This window comes from Pelophylax lessonae (assembly GCF_965119305.1).
Source record: "Pelophylax lessonae genome assembly, chromosome: 4".
NCBI lineage: Eukaryota > Metazoa > Chordata > Amphibia > Anura > Ranidae > Pelophylax > Pelophylax lessonae.
This window is the reverse complement of record NC_138771.1, coordinates 530,808,195-530,832,475: the sequence shown is the minus strand read 5'-3', so window position 1 is coordinate 530,832,475 and position 24,281 is coordinate 530,808,195. Positions and strand designations below refer to the sequence as shown.

At 43.8% G+C, this 24,281-nt stretch overlaps 1 protein-coding gene across 1 annotated transcript in view; it reads left to right on the top strand.

Annotated features, from left to right (window-relative positions):
• MATR3 (matrin 3) overlaps positions 1-21,871 on the top strand; it is a 33,895-nt gene extending 12,024 nt beyond the window's left edge. The window contains exons 4-15 of the mRNA XM_082254788.1: positions 758-784; positions 1,424-1,548; positions 1,804-1,847; positions 7,626-7,751; positions 8,865-8,990; positions 13,759-13,959; positions 16,385-16,516; positions 17,004-17,044; positions 17,940-18,288; positions 19,037-19,289; positions 20,099-20,220; positions 21,669-21,871. Of these exons, the coding sequence (XP_082110914.1) occupies positions 758-784; positions 1,424-1,548; positions 1,804-1,847; positions 7,626-7,751; positions 8,865-8,990; positions 13,759-13,959; positions 16,385-16,516; positions 17,004-17,044; positions 17,940-18,288; positions 19,037-19,289; positions 20,099-20,220; positions 21,669-21,713 (1,591 nt within the window). The 3' untranslated portion in view covers positions 21,714-21,871. The remainder of the gene's footprint in view (positions 1-757; positions 785-1,423; positions 1,549-1,803; positions 1,848-7,625; positions 7,752-8,864; positions 8,991-13,758; positions 13,960-16,384; positions 16,517-17,003; positions 17,045-17,939; positions 18,289-19,036; positions 19,290-20,098; positions 20,221-21,668) is intronic.
• The last annotated feature ends 2,410 nt before the right edge of the window (positions 21,872-24,281 follow it).

Below are 24,281 nucleotides of genomic sequence, written 5' to 3'. Positions count from 1 at the left end.
TAATTTGAAGAAAACTTGATTTGCCTATGCAGTTATTGGCAGACCGCCCCCCCCCCCCCCCCCCCCCCCCTCTGTCTCATTTGCACCCCTGCTACTCTGTTAAATTGTATATGAAAGTACTAGGTGTTTTCTGTACGCAGTAGCATGTGGCAGTGTTGGTTTTAATGTTGTCCCTTTTTAGCAGTACCCAACAATATAATGCACAGTAACTACTGAAATTTGTGCAAAATACAGGAAAAACAGTCCAAATCGTTAAGTGTGCTAATATTACAAAGATAATAAAGTGCATGAAAATGGTTTCAAGTGCCATAATAACATACAAGTATCCTGTGCAATCAAATTTGTATATTCAATATAATGTGCAGTGCATTCCGATGAGTAAACTGTCCCATGCCGCTCGGGTGCAAAAAAAGTCAATGTGCAAGCTAAGTTCATCCAGGAAAAAGTGCTTGTGTTCCAAAAGAAATCCTCTCCTCCAATCATTCCAAATGGGAATCTCCTCCGACTTACCAAACACTAGTTGGCAGTTAAACTTTAGTTTGTATCAAGTATTATAATTTGCTTAATCCAGCCAGTAATGGGTTCAGTTCCTCTGACAGCCCATTGCTTTAGCATGCCTTCAAATTACTTTTTAATGGGGGACAATAGCCTGACTGCATTCCAGATAAAAGGGGTTGTGTAGCTTGTCTACGTACACTTTTTCGTTAAAGATGGTCATTTTGCATGAAACAAACTAATCTATTGTCTTTTTGTACAGATTCCCAGAATTGGCTGAACCTGGAATGTAAGTGTAACATGGACTATACCTACACTATGCACTTATATAGTGCTTTATCTTCTGTCTGTCTGGCACTAAGCCTTTCCCATACCATTTAACAGGCCTGTAGGGGGGTGGAAGTCAGGTGGCCATTTGCAGAGTCCTGGGTGAACTAGGCACGCTGTGTTAAACTTGGTAGCAAAGAGTGTAGGGGTAGCCTTAGTCATATGTCCATTCCATAGCACTAATAGAACTTGCATGTGTGTGCTATTGCTAAATTTGATCAGTAGATCTGTTAGTATGTCTTTTGGGATGTAAGATTACACTAGTGTTCTGAAAAACACTTTGATATGGCTCTAGGACCAATAGAGGCACATGTGCGTAGATATGATTCAAATCTGACTTTGGTATTTGCTGAGAGAGCCTAGAGATTTCTGGGGGTACTGCAGACAGTGTATGCAGGAAGCACAAGCTGCTTTTCTTGGGGTTTTTTTTTTTCTCCTTGTAACTTTTTGGTATTATGTAACAGAGGGTTTTCCGTTATAATACTTATCCTGTCAGTGCAACTCTTTCTGGTCGGTAGTGTACTTTATTCTGTGTAACTTAAGTGTTCAAGTTTCACATGAAGTGTGAACCTAGAAGAATAATGCATGAACTTATTTGCAGGGGTAATCCTTACATGCTGCAGCAGTCAACCAACCCAGCACCTGGACTTCTGGGACCTCCTCCTCCACCGATGGCCATGAGAGGTGGTCCTGACGATCGACCTAGAAACTTCAGGGGTTACCTAGGTGAGTGAAGGCTGTGCCTGAGCTGTCAGTTCTTGCTTTTAGGAATTATGGTATATCCGTCACTAGTCCTTTCCTTGGAATGCTTGCAAGTCCAAGATGTAAAGGCTGTCAGTTTACAGCACATGCAAGAGCATAAATAAAAATGTATTTTAGTTTTTTTTTTTGCTGTGCAGTTAGTATGGTACCCCCACTGTGTGTGTCGTTCTACCTGTAGAACCATGTTTAATTGTAATGGTTTTTGCTTTATTTGTGCAGGACGGGAAGATATGCCTGGACCAAGACCAATGCCAAGGAAAATGGTTTGTATATATTTTAAATTGGGTCTTCTGATTTAGATTCTGGGAACTCTAATACACCAATAATGGCTGTTGTGATGCAGATTGTCAACTGCCTATAGCATCCTTGGTAAAAACCGATACATGTAGACACATTTTCATGCTATATTTTTACTCCAAGGTTCAAAAATAAGCCTCAGGTAACTTAAAAATATCATCATATTTTTAATCATGAGAAAAACAAAAATGGATCTTTTGTTCATGAACGGACACGGCTCCTGATCTTTTTAACCATTGGAGTAGGACACTAAACAGTCTGGCTATGCCTATGGGCTGTCTCAGGGGGGTATACTCCCTTTCTGCTATAGGTACTCAGATTTTTGCTTAGTCAGGACCTAGTTCTTTGCTGGGATCTCTAGTCCTGGCAATTTTTTCTTCTTTAGAAATATTTTTCTCCTGTTGTTTTTTTTTTTTTTTTTGAGATCTACAATTTAACTGCCGGACTGGGCGACAGGCTGGATAATCTAGATCCAGTGGTCACCCCAGTCTGGCCAGCGTGTGCAAGCAGACCTTAGCTCTGCGCTAGGTCTGCCGTGACATAGCCCCAGTGAACGGGGGCTGGCCTGCAAGTTAAATGTCTCGCAAGGTCGTATGTGACCAGATCTCACCCAGAGTCGCCACATTCCTTGCTGACAGCCCCCCATTTAGATGGAGAGGAGGTTGTCTGGAGCAGTGCCTGTCTGGTTCCTGGCCCCTCTCCCCCTGGAGGGTTTTTGGGTGGACATGGGATGGTCTGACCCCCTCCTTCCTGTTAGGAACCACCCTTGGTCTGTGGGCCCCTCTGCACTTACACTGGGGTTGTGGGGTGGCCTGGTCCACCTCCTTGGGTGGGGGCAGGGTGCTGTTTGGGGCTGTACCTGGTGGGGGCTCCTGCTGGGGCCCCCTTTCTGCTTGTGTGGTTTCTGAGGCCTAGGGATCAGACAGTGGAGCTCTCTGGACGGCGGTGGGAGACCCTCTTCATCCCCTGGTGCTGGCTCCTGGATCTTTTTACTTCCTGACCGCCGTACGTGGAGTGCAGATTATCCTGGTGGCAGGTGCCTGTTGTGCTGGGTGGTGAGTCTGGTGGGGTCCTCTCCCTCTCTGCTGAGGTCTAGGTGCTTTTTTTTTTTTTTTTTACACCTTTTTTGTGGGGTCCTATTGACTCATAAAGTCCTTGGAGCACATTTCCCCATCTGATCCCCTCTGAGACTGCTGGGTCCTAACCATCCATTGATGCACTCACGGCGGTCCTGGAGTTGTCCCAGGTGGATGTGGGTTTTGGGCGGTGGGCTAGCAGTGTCCCCCGTCTTCCTCTGTCTCATCGGTCTCCTCAGATCCTGGATCTGATTCATCCGCCACGAATGTGGCTCACTCTGCTGGGTCTGTGACCACGCGCCCTGAATTCTCTCAGATGGTGAGGATGAGTCCTCTACACCTGTAGCCGTGCTTGAAAAGCTGCTGGTGGATGCACTGATTGTGTTGGTGCGTGATACTTTAAAAATGGAGGATGCAGCTGAAGCTGCCACTGAGGCACCGGTTCACTTTGACACCCACAAGCCGTGCAGAGCGGCAAAGGTGTTTCCTTCCCCTTCCTATTTTGACAGAATTGTCGCAAAAGATTGAGATGGCCAAATCGTCCCCTTGGGGTCCCTAAGCAATTTTGCTATGCGTTACCCTTAGGAGTCCCTTTAAAAAGTGAACTCTGGTGGTGGACCCTCTGGTTTCCAGATTAAACAGGGCAACCATGATGCCAGTTGGAGTCTCTGGCCTTTAAGGAGATCGCCTGTTTGGAGCTACCCTGGATGACATTAAGGGTCTCAGTGGGATAGGAGTACCTTGTCTTTTTTCAGGCTAGTAAGGGCAAGGACCGTAGACGTGGGCCATCCTTCTAGGCTCAAATCTTTTTTTTCTTATGTCCCTCAGGTGCGACTGACAAGGGATGAAAGCCTTTCAGGGCTTCCTCTGGTGGATCCAAGCAAACTTGGTCTAGCAAGTTGAACGGCTTCTCCAGACCCGTGGACAGGGCTCAGTATGAAGGTGCACCCTTATCTGTATCGAGGGGGCGTTTTTGCTCGTTTCCGGACCCGTGTACTTCCCTGGTATGACACTTGGTTCCACAGTCATACAATCCAGCTACAAGATCGAGTGTCCTTGCCCTCCGCAAAAATTCTTTCCTTTAAACTTGCACATGTCCCTGGACTGCTTACAGGGTCTTGGGGTGGTGCAAGACCTGTTCAAGGAGTGATTGTCCCTGTTTCGACATCAGAACGTTTCAGGGGGTTTACTCAAACCTGTACAGTTCACAGGAAGTCAAGCCAGGTGCATCCAGTTCTGGACCTCCAAGTGCTTGAACTGTTTTGTACGGGTGCAGAAGTTCAGAATGGAGTTTATTTGCACGGTGGCATCCTTTTCATCAGGGGGGTTTTCTTGCCTCTATCGGCATTAAGGACGCTTACCTTCACATTCCATTATGTGCAGGTCACCAGCTCTTCCTCTGCTTTTGCTGTGGGAGAGGAGCATTATCAGTTTGTGGCATTAACCTTTGGTCTTGTCTCTGCTCCTCGGGTCTTCACAAAAGTATTAGCCCCTGGGCTAGCATTGTTACGCCAAAGTGGGATTGTGGTACTGGGCTACTTGGGATGACCTACTGCTCTGGTAGAAAACCTGGGGATGACCATATGAGCTGTGAGGGAGTTCGGCTGGATTCTGAATTTTCAGAAGTCTGCTCTGGTTCCGTGCATAAAGCTGGACTATCTAGGTCTGACTCTGCCTTAGCCATAGTGCTCCTTCCTCTGGACAAACTCAGAAACTGCAGGTTGCAATTCGTCTTTTGCTGTCCAGCAGATGGGTCATCCCTCTGGACTTAAATGCGGGTGCTGGGCCTGATGGTGTCTAACTTCAAGGCAGTTGCCTTTGTTTGCAGGTCCCTGCAAAGGGAGATTATGGGCAAATAGGACAAGAATCTGCAGTCTCTGGACAATCAAGAGTCTGATATGGTGACTTTGTTCTCTGGTGCTTTGGCTGGACAAATCCTTCCTTGTATCGGACAGTGGTTGCCATGAATGCCATCCTGTCCGGGTGGGGAGGTGTCCTCGGCAAAAATTCTGCTCGGGGTTTGGACCCTGGAAGAGTCCAGACCACGATCAAGCCCTGGAATTTAGAGCGATCAGACTGTACCTGGAACATTGGAAGGATCGTCTTCAGGGATGTCCAGTGCGCATTCAATCGGACAATGCCACGGCCATGGCTTATGTCAATCACCAGGGAGGCACAAGTGTCCTGGAGGTAGCTCGTTCCAGGCCTCTCTGCCATACACATTCCCGGGGTGGGAAACTGGCAGGCGGATTACCGTAGTCCTAAGCATTGGACCAAGGGGAGTGGTCTCTTCATCCGGAGGTGTTTCATCAGTTGTCTATGGTGGAGGCATCCCCGAGATGGAATGAAGACATGTTTGCCTTCCCTGTGTCCCAGGTTAACCACTTAAGCCCCGGAAGATTTTACCCCCTTCCTGACCAGGGGTTTTTTTTTCTTACTGCGTGACTTTAACGGACAATTGCGCGGTCATTCGACGCTGTACCTAGAATTTCATGTCCTTTTTTTTTCCTCACAAACAGAGCTTTCTTTTGGTGGTATTTGATCACCTGTGCGATTTTTTTTTTTTTTTTTTTTTTTTTTTTTTCCCCCTCTTCAGGACTGCGACATTGCGGCGTACAGATCGGACCCTTGACTGACATTTTTTTTACACTTTTGGGGTTACCAGTGACATTACTGCAGTAATCAGTGCTATACATATGCACTGTTACTGTAAAAATGACACTGGCAGGGAAGGGGTTAACTGTATTGGAGAGGGAGGGGGTTAAGTGTGTCCTAGGGTGTGCGTCTTAACGGTGATGGGACATGTCTACTATTGTAAAAACGGAGATCCAACGGTTCTACATAGTAGAACCGTCTGATCTCCATTTTTACACGGGAGAATGACAGGCGGCTTGTTTACATTAGCCGCCCGCCTTTCTCCCTCCCTACCGACGATCGTAGTGTGACCGGCGGCCTCGGGTCCGCCGGTCACACGCGTGGACTCCTCAGTGAACGAGCTGGGGCGCGCGCCTCAGCAGGCGTGCGCTCGCCCGCTATTGGCTCACAAGCCGGTCACAGGCTAGTAACGTGTATATATACGTCACTCTGCCTGGCTTGGGCTGACCGCCGCAGTATATCTACTTGAGGCGGTCGGCAAGCGGTTAAAACCTCTGAAGGAAATTGCTTTGCATGCCTTTGATGTGGTTCTGGCCGTTTTTTGGGTGTACCTGGCAGCTACAGAGTCTTTTAGGAAGTCGGACTCGCTATTTGTGCTCATGGATGGGCTTTGGAAAGGGTTTTCCGCTTCCTCTGCGACCGTTTCCAGATGGATCAGACAGACGTGATTAAGGCCTATTCCATCAACGGTCAGGTTCCTCCTTTCCCTGTCAAGGCGCACTTTACTCTGGCCCTCAGTGCCTCCTGGGCCTTCCACCATCAGGCGTCAGTGACGCAGGTTTGCAAGGCGGCCCACCTGGTCGTCCGTGCACAGTTCTTTAAAGTGGCTGTGTTGGCATCTGCAGATGCTTCCTTTGGCCACAATGTTTTTTGCAGGCTGCTGTTAAGAGGACCTGATCCTCTTTAAGGGCGTATTGTTTCTTCAGTTGAGCTCTGGTTTACATGGTTGGCTACAGTTAGCCTTGGGAATTTTTTTCGCTGTTCCCACCTCATGTTTATCATTGCTTTAATATGTCCCAATGGTTAAGATCAAAAGCTGTGTCTGTTAATGAATGAAATAGAAAATTGGATTTTTGACTTGCTGTAAAATCCATTTCTCTGTTCTTTGACATACACAGCACCCACTCCTCCGTGGGGTTGTATTTTCTGACACTGCTTGTAACAAAAACGGAGTACCTATAGCAGATAGGGAGTATACCCCGGGACCGCCCATAGGAATAGTCAGACTTTTTTTTTTTTTTTTTTTTTTCTTTCTGCCTAGTTTTCTTACTCCTGTAGGGGGCAGTATAACCCAACGGTTAAGATTCTGGCGCTGTCTGTCAATGAGCATCAGTTTTTTTACGGTGAGACAAAAATCCAATTTTTTTCTTAACCTCAAAGGGAGCAGATGGAGGTAGAGGGATCCCTGTGATGTACAAGAAATGACTTTAAAGGGCCTGGAGATTCTGCATGGTAATGGAAGTGCTGTGTTGAGGGAGTTGATCTGAACTTAACCATACTTAAATGTTTCTAAGGCTAATGGAAGGCAGTTGGCATTTATAGTAGAACTATAGGCAAAACTTAATTTGGATAGAGCAAGGGAGGGTTATAATCCCTGTCTGATTTATTTTCTTGTCCCTTTGCTGAGATTTCCCTTATATTCCTGTCCCATAGCCAAACAAAGTGAGAAGGAATTCCAATTGGGACACTAGTTCTGGTCAGTTCCCCCAAGGAAGATTCACCTCAGGTTTCTGGGGAAAACCTAATTTTGGGATTTTTCTTTAAATGGTAATGGAACAGGACAAATGGAGAGGGTGAATCTCAACTGGGGTACAGATGCAATAAGAACTGACAAGCGTTCTAATCCCTCTGCACTCAATGCAAAACAAAAAAATTAAGCCACCAACTTTATGAAGCTGAGAATTGAGTGTTAGCCTAGCACCCACAGGTATCCATGTGGTTCCTAGAAGTACGCATTTTATTGAGTTATTGCTGTTTTTTGTTTATTTTTTAATCTGAATGCATTTGATTTAGGGCACCGGCAGGGTGGTTCATATCATGGAATTTGAGCGAGGAAAGAACTTGAGGTACCAGCTTCTGAGACTTGCCAAGTCTTTTGGAACGGTTGCCAGCTGTTTCATTCTGAACAAAAAGAACGAGGTATAGATTTCCTAACTATTCTACATTTGAAATAAACCGATTAAAGGTATAAATTAAGCTTTGTAACAGTGATGGTACAGGCCTTGAAATTCATAATGTGATGCACTGGAGTACCTAAGATATATTGTTGGTTTCATATTGCTAGCAATCGTACTCAAGTTTTGGGTAGTGTGGGTTATTAACCACTTTGTATCGGGGCCAAATCTGACACTTTTCTCCTACATGTAAAAATATACTTTTTGCTAGAAAATTACTATGAACCCCCAAACTTTTTTTTTTTTTTTTTTTAAGCAGAGGTCCTATAAAATGATGGGTGTTGGAATTTGTCACACGGTATTTGCGTAGTGGTAATTCAAAAGCAATTAAAAAGAAAAAAAAATACTTGTTTTACTAATGAATTAAAAAACATTACATTTTTTTTTGTATGTGAAAGCTGTTATGCTCAGTAAATACTGACCATGTCACGCTTTAAAATTGTCTGCCTGTGGAATGGCGGCAAACTGCGGTGCTTAAATTTCTCCTTAGGCGACACTTTAAATGCCTTTTTTTTTACAAGCTACCATTTGAGTTACACAGGAGATCTGGTGTTTGACAATACTTGACGTGTGGTGCGATCACAGTTAATCTATGCTTTAGAATTTGCATGCAAGGAAGGGGTGCTTTTAAATTAGACTTTTTTTTTTTTTTGATTAATTTTAGTGCTTCCACAAAGGATGACAGCATGGCACATGACTGGTTCTCTTTATAGAGTGATATGGGGTCTGTTAGACCTCCATCTCTCCCCCTGGCCTCCCAGCGCAGCCGTTAAACATATCGGTCTGATGGGCTGCTTTTCTGGCCCCTATTGGGCAGGTAAATGGAGGAGCCGGAAGTATCATCATGTGGTTCTAGCCACATGCCAAAATGTCTCCTACAGTTCAGAGTATCTATTTCTCTCACAAATGTGATCTGTGCAAAGCTTTCTAGATATGTAGTGCTCTTGGTTTTTTTTTTTCAGAACTAGCACACTACTCTTCCAGCACATTTTAGAAAAGTGCATGCGGTTTTTGCTGTAGAATAAGTTGTACGTTTTTGTTTTTAGTGTTGCATAATCACTTTTCTCTCACCCCCCAGGCTTTCATTGAAATGTCCACTCCAGCAGAGGCTCATGCTATGGTTGATTTCTACAGTAATAATCCTGCCCTTGTGTTTGGGAAGCCGGTCCAAGTACACATGTCACAAAAATATAAGCGCATTAAGGTATGTCAAGTTTGGCTTTTAACTCCTTATTGTGGTCCTACAAATGAAGAGGGTTAAGCGTCACCATATTTTTACCGCACTTTTACAATTGTACCGTGGCTGAAAACACGAGCTGTATGTGTGTGGTATGTATGTATGTATGTATATATTTATACACCAAAAGTTTGGACACCTCATTCAAAGAGTTTTCTTTCTTTTCATGGCTATAAAAATTGTAGTCACACTTCAAGAGGTAGTCACCTGAAATGGTTTTCACTTCACAGGTGTGCCCTGTCAGGTTTATATAAGTTTGATTTCTTGCCTTATAAATGGGGTTGGGACCATCAGTTGTGTTGTGCAGAAGTCAGGTGGATACACAGCTGATGGTCCTACTGAATAGACTGTATTATGGCAAGAAAAAAGCAGCTAAGTACAGGAAAACGAGTGGCCATCATTACTTTAAGAAATGAAGGTCAGTCAGTCTGAAAAATTGGGAAAACGTTAAGTGTACCCAAGTGCAGTCACAAAAACCATCAAGCGCTACAAAAACTGGCTGACATGCGGACCGCCCCAGTAAAGGAAGACCAAGAGTCGCCTCTGTTGCAGAGGATAAGTTCATCCGAGTCACCAGCCTCAGAAATCGCAGGTTAACAGCAGCTCAGATTAGAGACCAGGTCAATGGAACACGGAGTTCTAGCAGCAGACACATCTCTAGAACTGTTAAGAGGAGACTGTGTGAATCAGGCCTTCATGGTAGAATATCTGCTAGGAAACCACTGCTAAAATAGACATTAGACCAGTGGAAATCTGTGCTTTGGTCTGTGGACTCCAAATTTGAGATCTATGGTTCCAACCAGCGTGTCTTTGTGCGACGCAGAAAAGGTGGACTCTACATGCCTGGTTCCCACCGTGAAGCATGGAGGTGTGGGGGTGCTTTGCTGGTGACACTGTTGGAGATTTATTCAAAATTGATGGCATACTGAACCAGCATGGCTACCACAGCATCTTGCAGCGGCATGCTATTCCATCCGGTTTGCCTTTAGTTGGACCATCTATTTTTCAACAGGACAATGACCCCAAACACACCTCCAGGCTGTGTATGGGCTATTGGACTAAGGAGAGTGATGGGGTGCTGCGCTAGATGACCTGGCCTCCAGTCACCGGACCTTAAACCCAATCGAGATGGTTTGGCGTGAGCTGGACCGCAGAGTGAAGGCAAAAGGGCCAACAAGTGCTGAGCATCTCTGGGAACTCCTTCAAGACTGTTGGAAGACCATTTCAGGTGACTACCTCTTGAAGTGACTCTACAATTTTCATAGTCATGAAAATAAAGAAAACTCTTTGAATGAGGTGTCCAAACCTTTGGTCTGTGCTGTGTGTGTATATGTATGTGTGTGTGTATAATTCTCTCTCCAGAGATCACTTTTTATTAAAGGAGACTTTTTGCTGATTTTCAGACAGAACTAATATGAATGACAGAGTCCTTTGTCATAGGCAGGTGGCTTGATAAAAGCTAACCTGCACCTCTGTTGTCAGTTATGCTGGCTAACGAAACAATGTCTTCGCATTTTAAGATTCTAATCGGTGGGGTTAAATCAATGTTAGTTTTCGACCAGGGATGGGAAAATTTGAAGTAGCAGAATAAATAAACTTCTTGGTAAAGGATTTTTCAAACGGTGTATGGGGTTTTCGTTCAGAAACTACATTTTTTCATTTTAAAACAGGATGTTAAAGCAAGTGACATTTTCAAACATTCTTTCAGCGACTATACCAATTTCTCATACGCGTAGTCTTGTTTGAAAATCTATACCTGTATGGCTAGCATAAGGTTGGGTTCACACCTATGCAGTTTGCTTTTGATCCGTTTTATGCAGTGCTCTTTCCTCTGCATTTTTGCTGCGTGTTCTTTTATGGGCAATACGTTGGACAGATTAAGAAACGCAAATCGTGGGTAAAAAAAATACATGCTTTTCTGCAGCTTCTCCATTTGAAGTATATTGAACCAAAGGCAACAAAAGCAGTTTTGAGTTTAAAAAAAAAATAATTCTGTCTCTTTCCAAATAAGCAGTTCCATAGGAAACTGGCAGTTTTTTATTTTGGTAGAAATTTTTCTTGTGGGTTTTTTTCCTGGCATTTGCAATCACCTGCTGGACTGGGTGATGGGCTAGGTAATTTAGATCCAGTGGTCACCCCAATCTGGCCAGCGAGCACACACAACTCAGCTCCGCAATAGGTCGGCTGGGGGCTGGCCTGCGATTTAAACTGCTCCCTCAGGTCTTCACAAAAGTGTTGGCCCTGGTGCCAGCATTGTTGTGCCAATGGGGGATCGTGGTACTGGGCTACTTGGATGTCCTCCTTCTGTGAGTGGAGTCTCCTACTGCTCTGGTGGAAAACCTGGCAATCCCCATACGAGCTTGAGGGAGTTTGGCTGGATTCTGAATTTTCAGAAGTCTGCCCTGCTTCGTCCAAGTTGGACTATCTGGGTCTGACTCTGGACTCGGCCTTGGCTAGTGCTCCTTATTCTGGACAAACTCCAGAAACTGCAGGCTACAATTTTGTCTCCTGCTGTCCAACAGTCATCCCTCCAGACTTGCATGTGGCTGTTGGGCCTGATGGTGTCTACCTTGAGTCGGTTCCGTTGACACGATTTTATACAAGGTCCCAGCAAGGAAGATTCTGGCCAAATGGGTTAAGAATCTGCAGTCTGCTTCCTCCCCTTGTAATGGGCAGTAGTCACCACGGATGCCTGTCCAGTCGAGGATGTTTTCGGCGAATATTCTGCTTGGGGGATCTGGACACTGGAAGAGTCCAGACTACTGATCAATGTCTTGGGCACTCCAAGTGATTAGTCTGTGCCTGGAACAGACGGATCGTCTTCAGGGATGTCCAGTGCGTATTCAGTCAGACAATGCCACGGCTGTGGCTTATGTCAGTCTCCAGGGGGGCACAAGAAGTGTCCTGGAGGTAGCCGGCAGAACAGTTTGTTCGATCGCATCCTTCTCCGCTGTACACATTCCCAGGGTGGGAAACTGGCAGGTGGGATTACCTCAGTCGGCAGGCGTTGGAGTAAGGGGAGTGGTCCCTTCATCCGGAGGGTTTTCATCAGCTGTGTCTCCTGAAGGGATTCCGGTTATCTTAGTGGCCTACCTGGGCTTGGTCCGCTGATCTGGTGTGGCTGGTCGCCGACGTTCTTTGGAAGCTTCCTCTCACTGAGGATCTGCTGTCCCAAGGACCAATCTTCTATCCTGCTTTAGTCGCTCGTTTTGACGACTTGGCTGTTGAACGCCAGGTGCTGAAATATAGGTTTGTCTGATTCAGGGTTTCCAGCACTTTTAAAAAGCTAGAAACCCTACTTCTAGTAAGATCTACCATCATAACGTGGAAGACTTGCATCGCGTGGTGAGTCTCTTGGGGTTCATCTTCGCTCTTGTTCAGTGGCTTTGATCTTGACCTTCTTTCAATGGGGATTGAGCAGAAACTGGCTTTGAGTACTATCAAAGTTCGGGTGTCTGCCTTAGCAGTCATATTTCAACGGCCCTTGGCCACATACTCCCCTGGTGCATACTTTTTTCAGGGAGTTCAGCACCAGTGCAGTCTCTGTTGCCGCCTTGGGACCTCAGTTTGGTGCCCAGTCCTCCAGAAGCCTCCTTTTGCAAATTTTTCAGAGGATTCCCCTGCTTATGGTGTCCCAGAAAGTGGCCTTTTTGGTCGCTTTTACTTCTGCGTGCAGGGTGTCGGAATTGACGGCATTGTCTTGTCCCTTACTGGTGGTTCGGTGATTAGATCGCCCATCTGTCGTTCCTTCCTCAGGGTGTCTGATTTTCATTTTGAATGAAGACATGGCTTTCATTTTAAATGAAGACCTTGTGTGGTCTTCCCTGTGTCCCAGGCCAACACATCTGAAGGAAATTGCTTTGTATGCCTTGGATGTGCACCGGGCTATTAGGGTGTACCTGACAGCTTCAGAGTTTTTTTTTTTTTTTAAGGAAGTCGGACTCGCTATTTGTGTTCACGGATGGATTTTAGAAAGGGTTGTCTGTTTCCTCTGTGTCCATTTACAGATCAGACAGTGGTTCAAGTCTATTCCATCCAGAGTCAGGTTCCTCCTTTCCCTGTCAAGGTGCATTCTACTCGGTCGCACAGTGCCTCCTGGGCTTTTCATCGGGCATCGGTGACACAGGTTTTCAAGGTGCCCTCCTGGTCATCTGTGCAGATTTTAACAGTTGCATAAAGTGAATGTTTAGGCATCTGCTTCCTTTGGTCGCAAGTTCTTTTGCAGGCTCCGGTTTAGAGGACCTGGTCCTCTTTGGGGGGTGTCTGTTTTTTTTGTGAGCTCTGGTTTACATGGTTGGCTATAGTTAGCCTTGGGAATTTTTCACTGTTCCCACCCCACATGTGCTTTGGGACTCCCCAATGGTTGGAAGATAAGGAGTTGTCTGTGAACAAAAGAAAATGGGATTTTTGACTTGCTGTAAAATCCATTTCTCTGATGTTCGACGGACACAGCTCCTGATTATCTTAGCCATTGGGTTATACTGTTGGGTTATACTGTCTGGCTATGCCTATGGGCAGCCCCAGGGGGTATACGCCCTCTTCTATCGGTACTCAGTTTTGTTACAAGCAATGTCAGAATTGCAACTCCAGAGGGGTGGGTGCTGTGTCCATCAATGAACATAAGAGAAATGGATTTTACAGTAAGTAAATTTTTTTTTTTTTTGCGTGAAATGGCAACCTTGTACATGTCCATGTTCTCACTGATTTTTCCCTTGTAACATTTGTCAAACGATAGAAACCCGAGGGGAATCTCGAAGGGAAAGCTGAAGGAAAGGCTGAACAAAACCAAGAGGCAAAATCAGACGATAAAGAACCGGGCCGTGTCATACACCTTACTAACCTTCCAAAAACAAACTATACTGACGGCGCAATTTTAAAGCTGGCTGAGACCTATGGAAAAGTGAAGACCTACATACTGATGAGAATGCGAAATCAGGTATATACACATTTTGCCATCATTCACCTCTATGATGTAGGGAAAAAAAAGCACAAACAGATTAACTCGGAAGTAATTTTATCTTTATGTAACCTTGCTTATTCTAAGTTTGCTTGCCCTAATTTACTCATCTTTCAATTAACTGTTCGCAACACAAATGCAGAAACCTGTGCTGAGACCTTTTGTAGGATGTTTTGTTTTTTTTTTTTTTTTTTTGGAACTATTTGAAAAATTCGGTATGCGTTTTTGAGTCTTCATGTCTTTGATTTGCTGACACAAGTAGTCGGATCAGAATTTCTAGTAGCTCCAGGTCAAGGAAATAAGTATTGAGGCAAGGTTAACAGTTGCAACATTCATATTTCTTTAGGTGTAGTTGCCTTTAATATTTCTACTGCTATAGGTAGTACAATGGAGCGCCCCGGTGAAGGCAGCCATGAATTGACGCATTTCTAATCGGGCTTCCTGGCTTTGAAGTAAGATTTGGGCAACGAAGTGTGTTTTTGGATGCCCAGTATTGATAACTTTATGTGCAGTGTGGTTTAGGTCTAGGATTTTAAAGTGTTTGCCCACCCCATCCTCTGCGCTGCCAGACTGGTCCTGGTCACCAGAGTCATCTCCCCTTAGCAGTCGAAGGTTTTGACCACATGAAACCCAAGGCAGGGTTCATAGCCCTGCATTGGACGCGATTGTGCTGAGGGACAGTCCACTGCTGCTGCATGAGGGGAAGCATCTGTCGAGAGCACAGAGGAGAGGATCGGGTAAGTAAAAGCACTCTTCCCTAGACTAAACAAGTAATTTTCTCTATCGATCATTGACCGACTCAGTCCTCTGATGCATATCAGTAGGACACTAGGCAGAAAAAATTCTGGCTACGCCTATAGGCAGTCCATGGGGTATACCCTCTTCCTGCATAGGATTTCAGTTTTAATCTGCTTAGTCAGGAGTAAGTTCCTTGCTGGGATCTCTGGTCCTGGCAAAACTTTTTTTTTTTTTTTTTTTTTTATGTAGATAATTTTTCTAAGCTAGTTTTTCTCCGGATTATTTTCCTGTGAGTTCTAATAGAAACTATGACTGATCTGGGGGATGGGCTGGATGTAAAGATCCAGTGGTCACCCCAGCCGGCCAGCGAGTGCATGCAGAACTTGGCTCCGCACTGGGTTGGCCGCCACATAGTCCCACTGGACGGGGACTGGCTCTGCGAGTTAATACCTCTCGCCAGGTCACACAACAGGTCTTGGTCTGAGTCGCATGATCCCTTTTTGGCCGACAGGCCCCCCATTTCGGCGGAGAGGGGTCCTGTGGGGAGATGGCGCGTGCCTGTATTCCTGGTATTGGGAGTAAATGTTTCCCCCTGGCGCATTTTGGGGTGAACGCTGGCCTCTCCCTGTGAGAGTTAAACCCTCACAATCCCGGGTTCCCCTCTGTCCTGCCATGCACCCCCTCTTCTATCCCCCCCCCATGCGGGGGGGGGGGGGGCTGTTTGGGCCTATCACCCAGGGCTGGGACCACGTTCTCAGGCTACATGGTGGGTCGGGGTGTGCCGCCGGCGAACAATTGTGCGGGGGAGTCTCGGTCTGTACTTCAAGGGCTTACATGCTAATCGATTACGTTGTGGAGTGGGTGCAGCCCCTCCCTTTGCCCTGGGCAGTTTCTGAGCTCATTTCCTTTAGGAGAGCTGCTGCTGACACGTGCATAAATTCTGGGCCGCCTGCTACATCTTGGGACAGTGAGTTCTGGGGGTCTTCAGTGCGTAGCCTGACTTTCGGGGGCGCTGTAGTGCAGTGGGACTTGTTTTTATTGCAAAAAACATTTTTTTATCGTTCATTGACGGACGCAGTTCTCTGATTCAGATCAGTAGGGTAAGACTGCCCCCTACAGGAGTAGGAAACTACTGATGTGAATCAGAACTGCATCAGTCAATGAACTTAAGAGAAGGATTTTACGGTAAGTCAAAAATCCAGTTTGCTTAGGTTCATTGAGGGATGCAGTACCCTTCCCTCTATTTTGAGTTGGGTTGGTGTTTTCTGACACTGCTTTGATACAGAACTGACAACCAACATCCTATGCAGGAGGAGTACACCCCCTGGGACTGCCCATAGGCATAGCCTGAACTTTTTTGTCCAGTGTCCTCCTGTAGGGCAGTATAATCATACTGATATGCATCAGAGAACTGCGTCCCGTCAATGAACATGAGAAGATTTTACGGGAAGTCAAAAATAGTTCGCTGCAGTGTGGGCACAGCACGACTGTAAGGAATAATTTTCCAAATTTATGAGTTTGGCTTTTAAGTGCCTTTTCACTAAATGGAAATTTTTAGTGTGTGAAAAAAGGCCATTTTGGCTCTACGTTTTGCAGCTTGATACCTATGCATTTGCTGAGGATTTGTATTGAGGGTGGTTTTTTTTTTTTTTTTGTTTAAATATAGGCTTTTGTTGAGATGGAGAAGGCAGAAGATGCAGAAACCATGGTAGAGCGCTGTGGCAAGATCCCTCTCATCTTTCAAGGGAAAAATGTGAAAGTAAACCTCTCTCAACGATACAAAAAACTTGTATTAAGAGTAAGTATCTACTTTTCAAGCCTTCACACTGCTTATTATTGTTGGTAGGCTTAGCTGGTAATATATATATATATATATATATATATATATATATATATATATATATATATATATATATATATATATATATATATATATATATATATATATATATAATCTCCTACCTAAAGAAGGTTGGAAGCTAGAGCAGATCCCCTCACTATACTTAAAAGGTAACACTTTAGGAGCTTTATGATCCCATGGTGGGTTAAATTTCTGCTTTATATCCACCGGATTATAGATGTAAGTGCAATAATAACTTGACAGGCATAAGTTATGAAATTGGCTGGAGTTCAACTTGATGCCGATTTCAGTACTTGGGCTGGGAATCTGTGCTTGCCAATCAGTTATTTGCATAGTAGTGATCCCCCACCTGTCTTTTTTTTTTTTTTTTTTTCCCTTTTTTTGGCTGCTTTTTAAATGTTTTTTTTTTTTTTCCCTTTCCTAGATTCCGAATGCTTCAATAGAAAAACAAAAAGAAAAGGGCAGGTAATTTCAATCGGCATGTCTGGGAAAATTCTGCTTCTCTTCAGTAATAAGCATGTTTACTAGCTTATTCATTCGGAAGTTGAAGTTTTAAAGTGATGAGCAAAATAAGTGATATTGCTTCTTAAGTCCTTTGATGTGGTGGATGCTTTGGCTTTTGGTTAAAGTTTTTTTTTTTTTTTTCTTCCCCTTTTCATTGTCACCCGGTAAACCTGCATGTGACCCTTTCCCTCACTGTACTGATTTTTCTTATGTGGAAATTTTGAAAAGGGAGCGTGGTTTTTTAGGCTTGTTATGCATTACAACCAGCAGCTTTAAATTTCCATTAATTTTTATTTCCACTATTTTGTACACAACTGACACGAATACACTGTTGGGTTTGAACTAGTGTAAAAGTGCGCAGGTAGAGAGGGTATTTACTGTTTACTTAACACTGAAGATGGAGTCTTCTAATATTGATCTGGGCACATCTACCTGGCAGAATTTTAGTTTTGGTCTGCATTAATTCATTTCAGAATAACCGCCTGTATTATGCCCGCCAAGATCTTTGTCAAGGTTTGTCAGCGAGATTGGATGATACGAGTCACATTTCTTAGTATCTGTCCCACTCTTGGGTATCAAAACCACAAGGGCTTCTCTCATAGTTGGCAAACTACCCTCCTTTCTCGCTAATGAAAACACCTGAAATAAGTGAGGGGAGAGCATTGCCCTGAATGTTGGTACCTTTCCGAGGGCAGACCTGGAGACTTCCGAGGAGAAAAGGAAGCAAGCAATAGCCTAACTTCCAATGTAATGTCAGGCAGTCCCCGGTCATCAGCACCCTGTAGTTTAGTCATTTTTTTACTCACTGTTGTATTGTTTGAAAACCTTGTATAAGTTGGTATTCCACATTTTACAGAAAGAGAGGTCTTCCCCAAGATCAGAAGAATGGCGCCAAACAAAAGCAGCGCAAGACTGACAAATCGGCAAGTGATGCAGACAAGTCCTCACAAGTCGTCACCACAGAAGATAATGACCAATCCACTGAAGAGACTGATCCAACAGACCTGGTGTCTGGATCATGTGAGCCTGAGCTTGCAGAGGAGACTGGGGATGAAGAAGCAACTGCGCTTATGGAAATGAGTGGCTCTGTAGGAGATGGGGCAGAAGTACCTGACATCTCTGACCTGGATCAGAATGAGATGAGCAAAAATCAAGATGCCCAAGAACCACTTTCTTCAACTCCCACTGTTGGAGGAAGAAAGAAGGTATGAATAAATCTAGCTATATTTTCAGGCATTTGTTTTTAATTTTTTTACTTGTTTTAAAAGTAACCTTTGATTGTTAGCTTTGCCTTGTCCATAGATATTATGTAGTCTTAAGGCTACGTTCACATCTAGGTGTTGCTGTTTTTCTAGGCGTTTTTTCAGGTAAAACGCTCTCACCTTTCCAGCGTTGCATTAAGTCTATGGGAAAAAACACCTGTAATCTGCCCAAAAAGAAGCTCATGTACTTTTTGCAGGGTTGGGCGTTGTTGCTCAAGACGTCATAACGCTCGGATGTGAACAGGGGCCATTGAAATGAATAGGATTAGTCTTGGGCACTTTTTGAGCTGATCCTTGGAGCTGAAAAACACCCTAAAACGCCTATTTGTGAATGTAGCCTAAATGTGGTGTTCACATCTGAGCTTTTGAAAGGGATACCATAATGGTTTTGGGCCAGCTGCCTATTTAAATTTAGTTTTGCTGTATATAATTCGCTTTACAAAAAAATAAAAAAACACAGGCCCCCAGCACTGTCCGTTTTTGCCACTAGATGTAGTCAGTCTTCCAAGTAGAATCATACTTAGAAGGTACTATGCATGCAAGGCGTCAATGACACTCCCCACTCGCCACTAGGAGGCAGTGGCAGGCAGTGCACTAATGTAGAGACATGGCTACATGCTTTCTTGGGGTCTTAAGTGGAATATAGAATAGCACCTTGTTTGAATTTGCTAAACTATTTCTCTCCTTGTAGAACGCAAAGGGCTTTCATGGGAATATGGAAGATTTTGTTACTCTTGATGAAGTTGGGGATGTGGAAGATATGGAAGGTCACAAGATGAAATTGGAAGTTTCTGAGATTGCTGGAAATGAGACGGCTAAAGCAGGCGAGGATTCGCTTGCAGGTGTTAAAACCAGTGCTGACGAGAGAGCTACAGAAACCAGTAACCTAACAGTACTGAATACAGATTATGAGCTTGGGCCATACCAGCCCAACAATCCCGTCGGTAAGCATGCTTATCATTGAAGTCTTGTCTTTCCTTTCGTAGCAGTTTTTTAATTAGTCATATGCTATAAGCAAGTTTCTTTGCACGCACAGGTCTGTGAGGGCAAAATAAAAAAATATTTGACGTTTTCTCTACCTCAATTTTGAAAGGTCTCAGAATTAATTGCGGGTTTATTTGGCCTGCTTTTGTGGGTTTTCTATAGACTTGTGTTAGAAGCAGTTCTGATGTGGACAAAAGCCCATCACTGGTCCTAGTGTGTGTGCGTGCTTGTCATCCAGTCATGTGCAGGAGCTGTGATTGGATGTGCTCTACTGCACTTTGTTTCATCTTGCGTACACTTGTAATTAAAATATTGGGCTACGGACTGTATCAGTTGCTTGCCTATTTCAAGGAAAGGATTTAGGTGTCTGTACTAGTTGGTGATTCTAAGAACTTTCGCTTAAATGTACAGTACTTGAGCTACTTATTAAACCATAGGATTTTATTTAGCTTGAATTTTAAAAAACATGTAAGTATATAAACTAGCATTACAAGTGAAGAAAAAGCATTGTGTGGGTCTCCATGCAACAGCACTTGTCGTCTGATCAGCTTCTTTGTCCCTGGGGAGGAATCAAGCTTCTAGATATGGGCTGCATGCTGACCCTCAACTACCTACCTAGCCTGGGATTAAGTTGGGTCCTTCCTTGAGGATTAAGTAACTTTTTTGACCAGCACAATGTTTGTCTTAAGACATGATGGGTTCACTTAATATGAATTGACTGTTCTGTAATAGTACTTGTGAGCTTAAGATCCTTTAATATTCTTTTAAGGGTTGGACTATGTGATTCCAAAAACTGGCTACTACTGCAGACTGTGCTCGCTGTTTTACACAAGTGAGGAGGTGGCAAAGGTTACACATTGCAGTAGCCTGGCTCATTATCAGAAGCTCAAGGTAAGGTTTTTTTTTTCCCTCCCAGACCTACCATGTCAGGCTGACTATAGATGTAAAAGTGGACAAAACATTTAGGGGTCTGTTTTTAGTTTGCAGCTAGTAAACTTTTAGTTCCTGGTCAGATATGCTTTCATGTTTGTTGATCCAGCTACTGAGAGTAACCTTGCAAAACAATTTGATTTCATAGCAAATAAGGAGCCCCTAACCACTTTGTTTAAATGTGAAAATCGGGTTGTCTTGTGTATTTTTTTTTTTTTTTTTTTGGGCAGAGGTCCTGGAGAATAAATGAATGGGCTTTGCAATTTGTCACTTTATTTGCACACCTGTTAAATGCGATTTTGTGGGGGGGAAAATTGATGCACAAAAATGCATAACCCAATTTTTTTTTTTTGTTTAAAAATAGTCACGCCGAGTAAATGGATAACCATACATGTCATGCTTTAAAAACTGCGCATGCCCGCACAGTGCTGAAACGTACATTTTATTATCCATAGGCAGTGTTTAAAAGCCTTTACAGGTTAAGATGTACTAAGGTCTACTGCTAAAAATACTGCCCATGATCTGACGTTCGTGCCAATACCTCACATGTGGGATGATCGCTTTTTTGGACGCTTGGATGGGGGCACTTAAAAGTGGAAATAAACTGAAATATTTTTGTCAAAAGGAATGTAAGAATGAGCAATAGGCACATGACAGGCCCTCTTTATGGAGGGATCTGGGGTCAATCAGCCTGTGAAAGCATTGAAAAAGCCAAGGTTTTTTGAATACTCAGATTTTCAAAAAAATGGCGCTGTTAAGATACTGATTACCCAGAAGTGATGTTATCACTTCGTGATGCCCTGCCAGATACCAGATCAAAGCCAACTCCGGATAGTAGCTTTGGTCTCCAATCCCCACTGCTTTTAATTGTGGTTAGTTAGCAACCCCGGTTGCTATTACAAGAGAGCTGGGAAGGCATCACCCCGGTACAACCACTTTAAGTCACATGATGTACCACGAAAAGTGGTTAATGGGGTCATGGGGATCCAAAAAAATGCACGCTTTCTCTTGTGCAGACACTGGCAGCTTGTCTGTAGACCTCTGACTATAGAGTTTGATTACAACCCTGTTTTAGGTGACAAAGTGATTTGAACAGGACCCAGGACAGATCCCAGCACTGCTAAATGTTCCTTAGATTTCACAAATGTATTTTTGGGTATACTTTTCTGGTCAGACACCTCAAATATGCATTTAGTTTTGCTGGTAATTATCCACAGGCTTATTAAAGCATGATCCACCAGAAATGTCTCCTCTGCGCCCAATGTCTTTTTACTTCCATTTCATTCTGTATAATGAGAACTGGGTAACTTTCTCCAGCTTGTATGCAGTCAAAACGAATTGTTGCGTGGAATGAAGTGCATCTTACCTCCCGATTTCATTCATACTAAATGTTTTTTTTTCCTCTTCAGAAACTTCTGAACAAGGCGGCCAAAACTCCAGAGAAGAAAAACTGAGCAGAATGAAGACTTTGCTTTTTGTTTTTGTTTTTTTTTCCCCCCCTTTTTTATTTGCATTAGCACAGTTTGGGGAAATTGTGAAATAAACTGTTCACCATTAAACTGATAGTATGTTAGGTTTGTTTCAGGATGAAAGTACAATAGCAGTTATTTCGAGCTGTTTCTCAAAAGTTGACTTATTTCATACAAAATATAGATCACTGTTTTTCAGTCAGTAATGGTTACAGTATTATATAAAGCTTCCAATCTGACTGTTTGGGGTGCCTCCAGTTTAGTTGGCTTTGTAAGGACTCAAATTGGAAAGAGCAACAAGTGAATATCCTTCAAACCTTGTAGATATTTAACCCCTTCATGCTGTTTCCAAGGCAGCCCTTTAAGTGGGCCTTAAAGCCTGCGAGGCTTCTCTATCATTTGTCGTGGTCATTGGCTGTCAGCAGTCACATGATTAAGATGATTCATGCTGATGACTTAAGAGCTGTCAGTGACAGCTCAGTGTGCTGTGAGTGCCCTCTGAGCAGACAACCTCTGGCTACCGTGGATGCACGTGTGGCAGCTGCAACCCACTTTTGTTGCTGCTGCGTATGTGCATGGCACGGTATTAAGATGCCTAAATGAAGCATTCCAACAAAGTTATGTAGGCCTTATTTAGTTTTGGTTCCCTTTGTGATCAGCAAATCTGAAACTGCACTTATGATCAGGGTTCAGTGCCCATCTACATTTCAGAAGAAAAACTACAAAGTCTTATGCTTTCTGTCCAAAGCATCCACTGCTCAGAAGTCATCAAAGATCATGCTTTTACTGATTGAGGGAAAAGATTAATCTCTGACTCAGCATGGGGTGTGGGAGGCTGCCGCTTTCACACAGCAAGGGTCCTTCTCTGAAGAATGCTGGCAGAGGACGGGCTATTTTACTCCAGCTGTGGCTGCTTTCTAAAGAAAACCAACTGCAAGACTTTGCACACCTTTGTTTTGATGCACCTGAAATAAGTTTAGTGGATTTAAACTGTTCCACTTGGGCTTTACCCAGCGACAGCCAAACGGTATAACTTTTGTATCAGTGTTTGATCTGCCCCGAAGATTTTAGTAAGGCACATATCCTTTGTGATTCTCCCATCCCTGTGTTAAATGGCTATATTACTTCAGAGCTTGCAGTTTAGAACGTTGTTACTATCCCCATCTCTGCCTGTTCTTTGGCTAGGAATTTCATTTTTTTGTCCATTGAGAAATGCAGGAGTCCACCGTCATGGTGTGCTGCTACCTGCAGGAGAGTAGGACACTGGCAAACAACTTGCTGGCCAGCCCCGGGATAACCCTCCTACTAGCAGCATGCCTGTTAACTGTCTGTGGAGCCAAGTGCTTTCTGTGATGTATTTTAATTTACCTGCGTTCATTTTATACACTTCTCCAGAGTGAATCCATTTTATAAAATTTGTTTGCTAGTAATGAAACGTGAAACTGTATTCAGCCAAACTGAATAAAAATGTTAACATTTTTCCAAAGGCTTTTTTTTTGTACTGTGTTCTAATGAAAGCTGTTGAGGGCATTGCACCTACGGAGTAGTTGGTCACCGCCTCAAGTTGTGCTGTAAAAAAACAGCTGTACGGTGGGTGGGGTTATGTAGCTGAACTTGTGGAACTCTTAAGTAGTTATGTTCCTGAGAAGTAATGTAGTAGTTTTTCAACTATGTCCAGATGGTGGTTGTGAATGCTAAAATGTTTTATTTTAGTTGTATAGTATAGGGCATGCCCAGATTTGCACACAATGGTTAAGGTGTGTACCCTCAGACAAGATGCCTTTGGAGGGCACACTCCCTACCTGAGTTTTGAGTCTGTTTTTGTTCTAATGTATAAAGGTGATGGAACTCCCCTCCGTGGAGAAAATCAACCTTGGCCTCGCTCCAACCTCCCCCCTTCAATTACCCATTCATTCTCTTCTAATGTCAACATAGAAGCAATGTATCTAAATCGGGTAATCTCTGTAAAAACTTAAGCCATACCTGGACTTTACGTCCCCTCCGTCTGTAAAAGCAGTTAGGCGGCTGAACAGCCGTTGTGATTGCTTTTACATGAGAGATTGGTAGCTGAAAAATATCTAAATGATGCCTGCATCTCTTCAGAGATCTCCACTTTCACTGAAGGCCGTCATATGACCTACTCTTAAGGTTAGATGGTTAAATGTATGAATCGGGAACTGGAATGAACAGGCAGAGCACAGATGCAGTCACTAACTTTTACATTACAACACCAAATACTAAAAAATTGGGAGACACAAATCTACAAAAAACAGAATGCAGTGATTCGCAAAAATCATACCCAATTCATTTCATGCACAATCGAAACACGTCAAATGTTTAACCACTTTTTAATATGCACTTTTACCCCCTTCTGGGCCAAGGCCAGCTTTCAGCAAGGTCACTTTAAATTGCGCGGTCAGGCAACAGTGTACCCAAACTAAATTTTTAGATTTTGTTTACACAGGAGCTTGCTTTTCCTTTTGGTGGTTAGCTCAAATCTCGTCAGGAGGCAATTTACAAGATATACGGCCCTTCAGTCCCAATCTCCCCTAG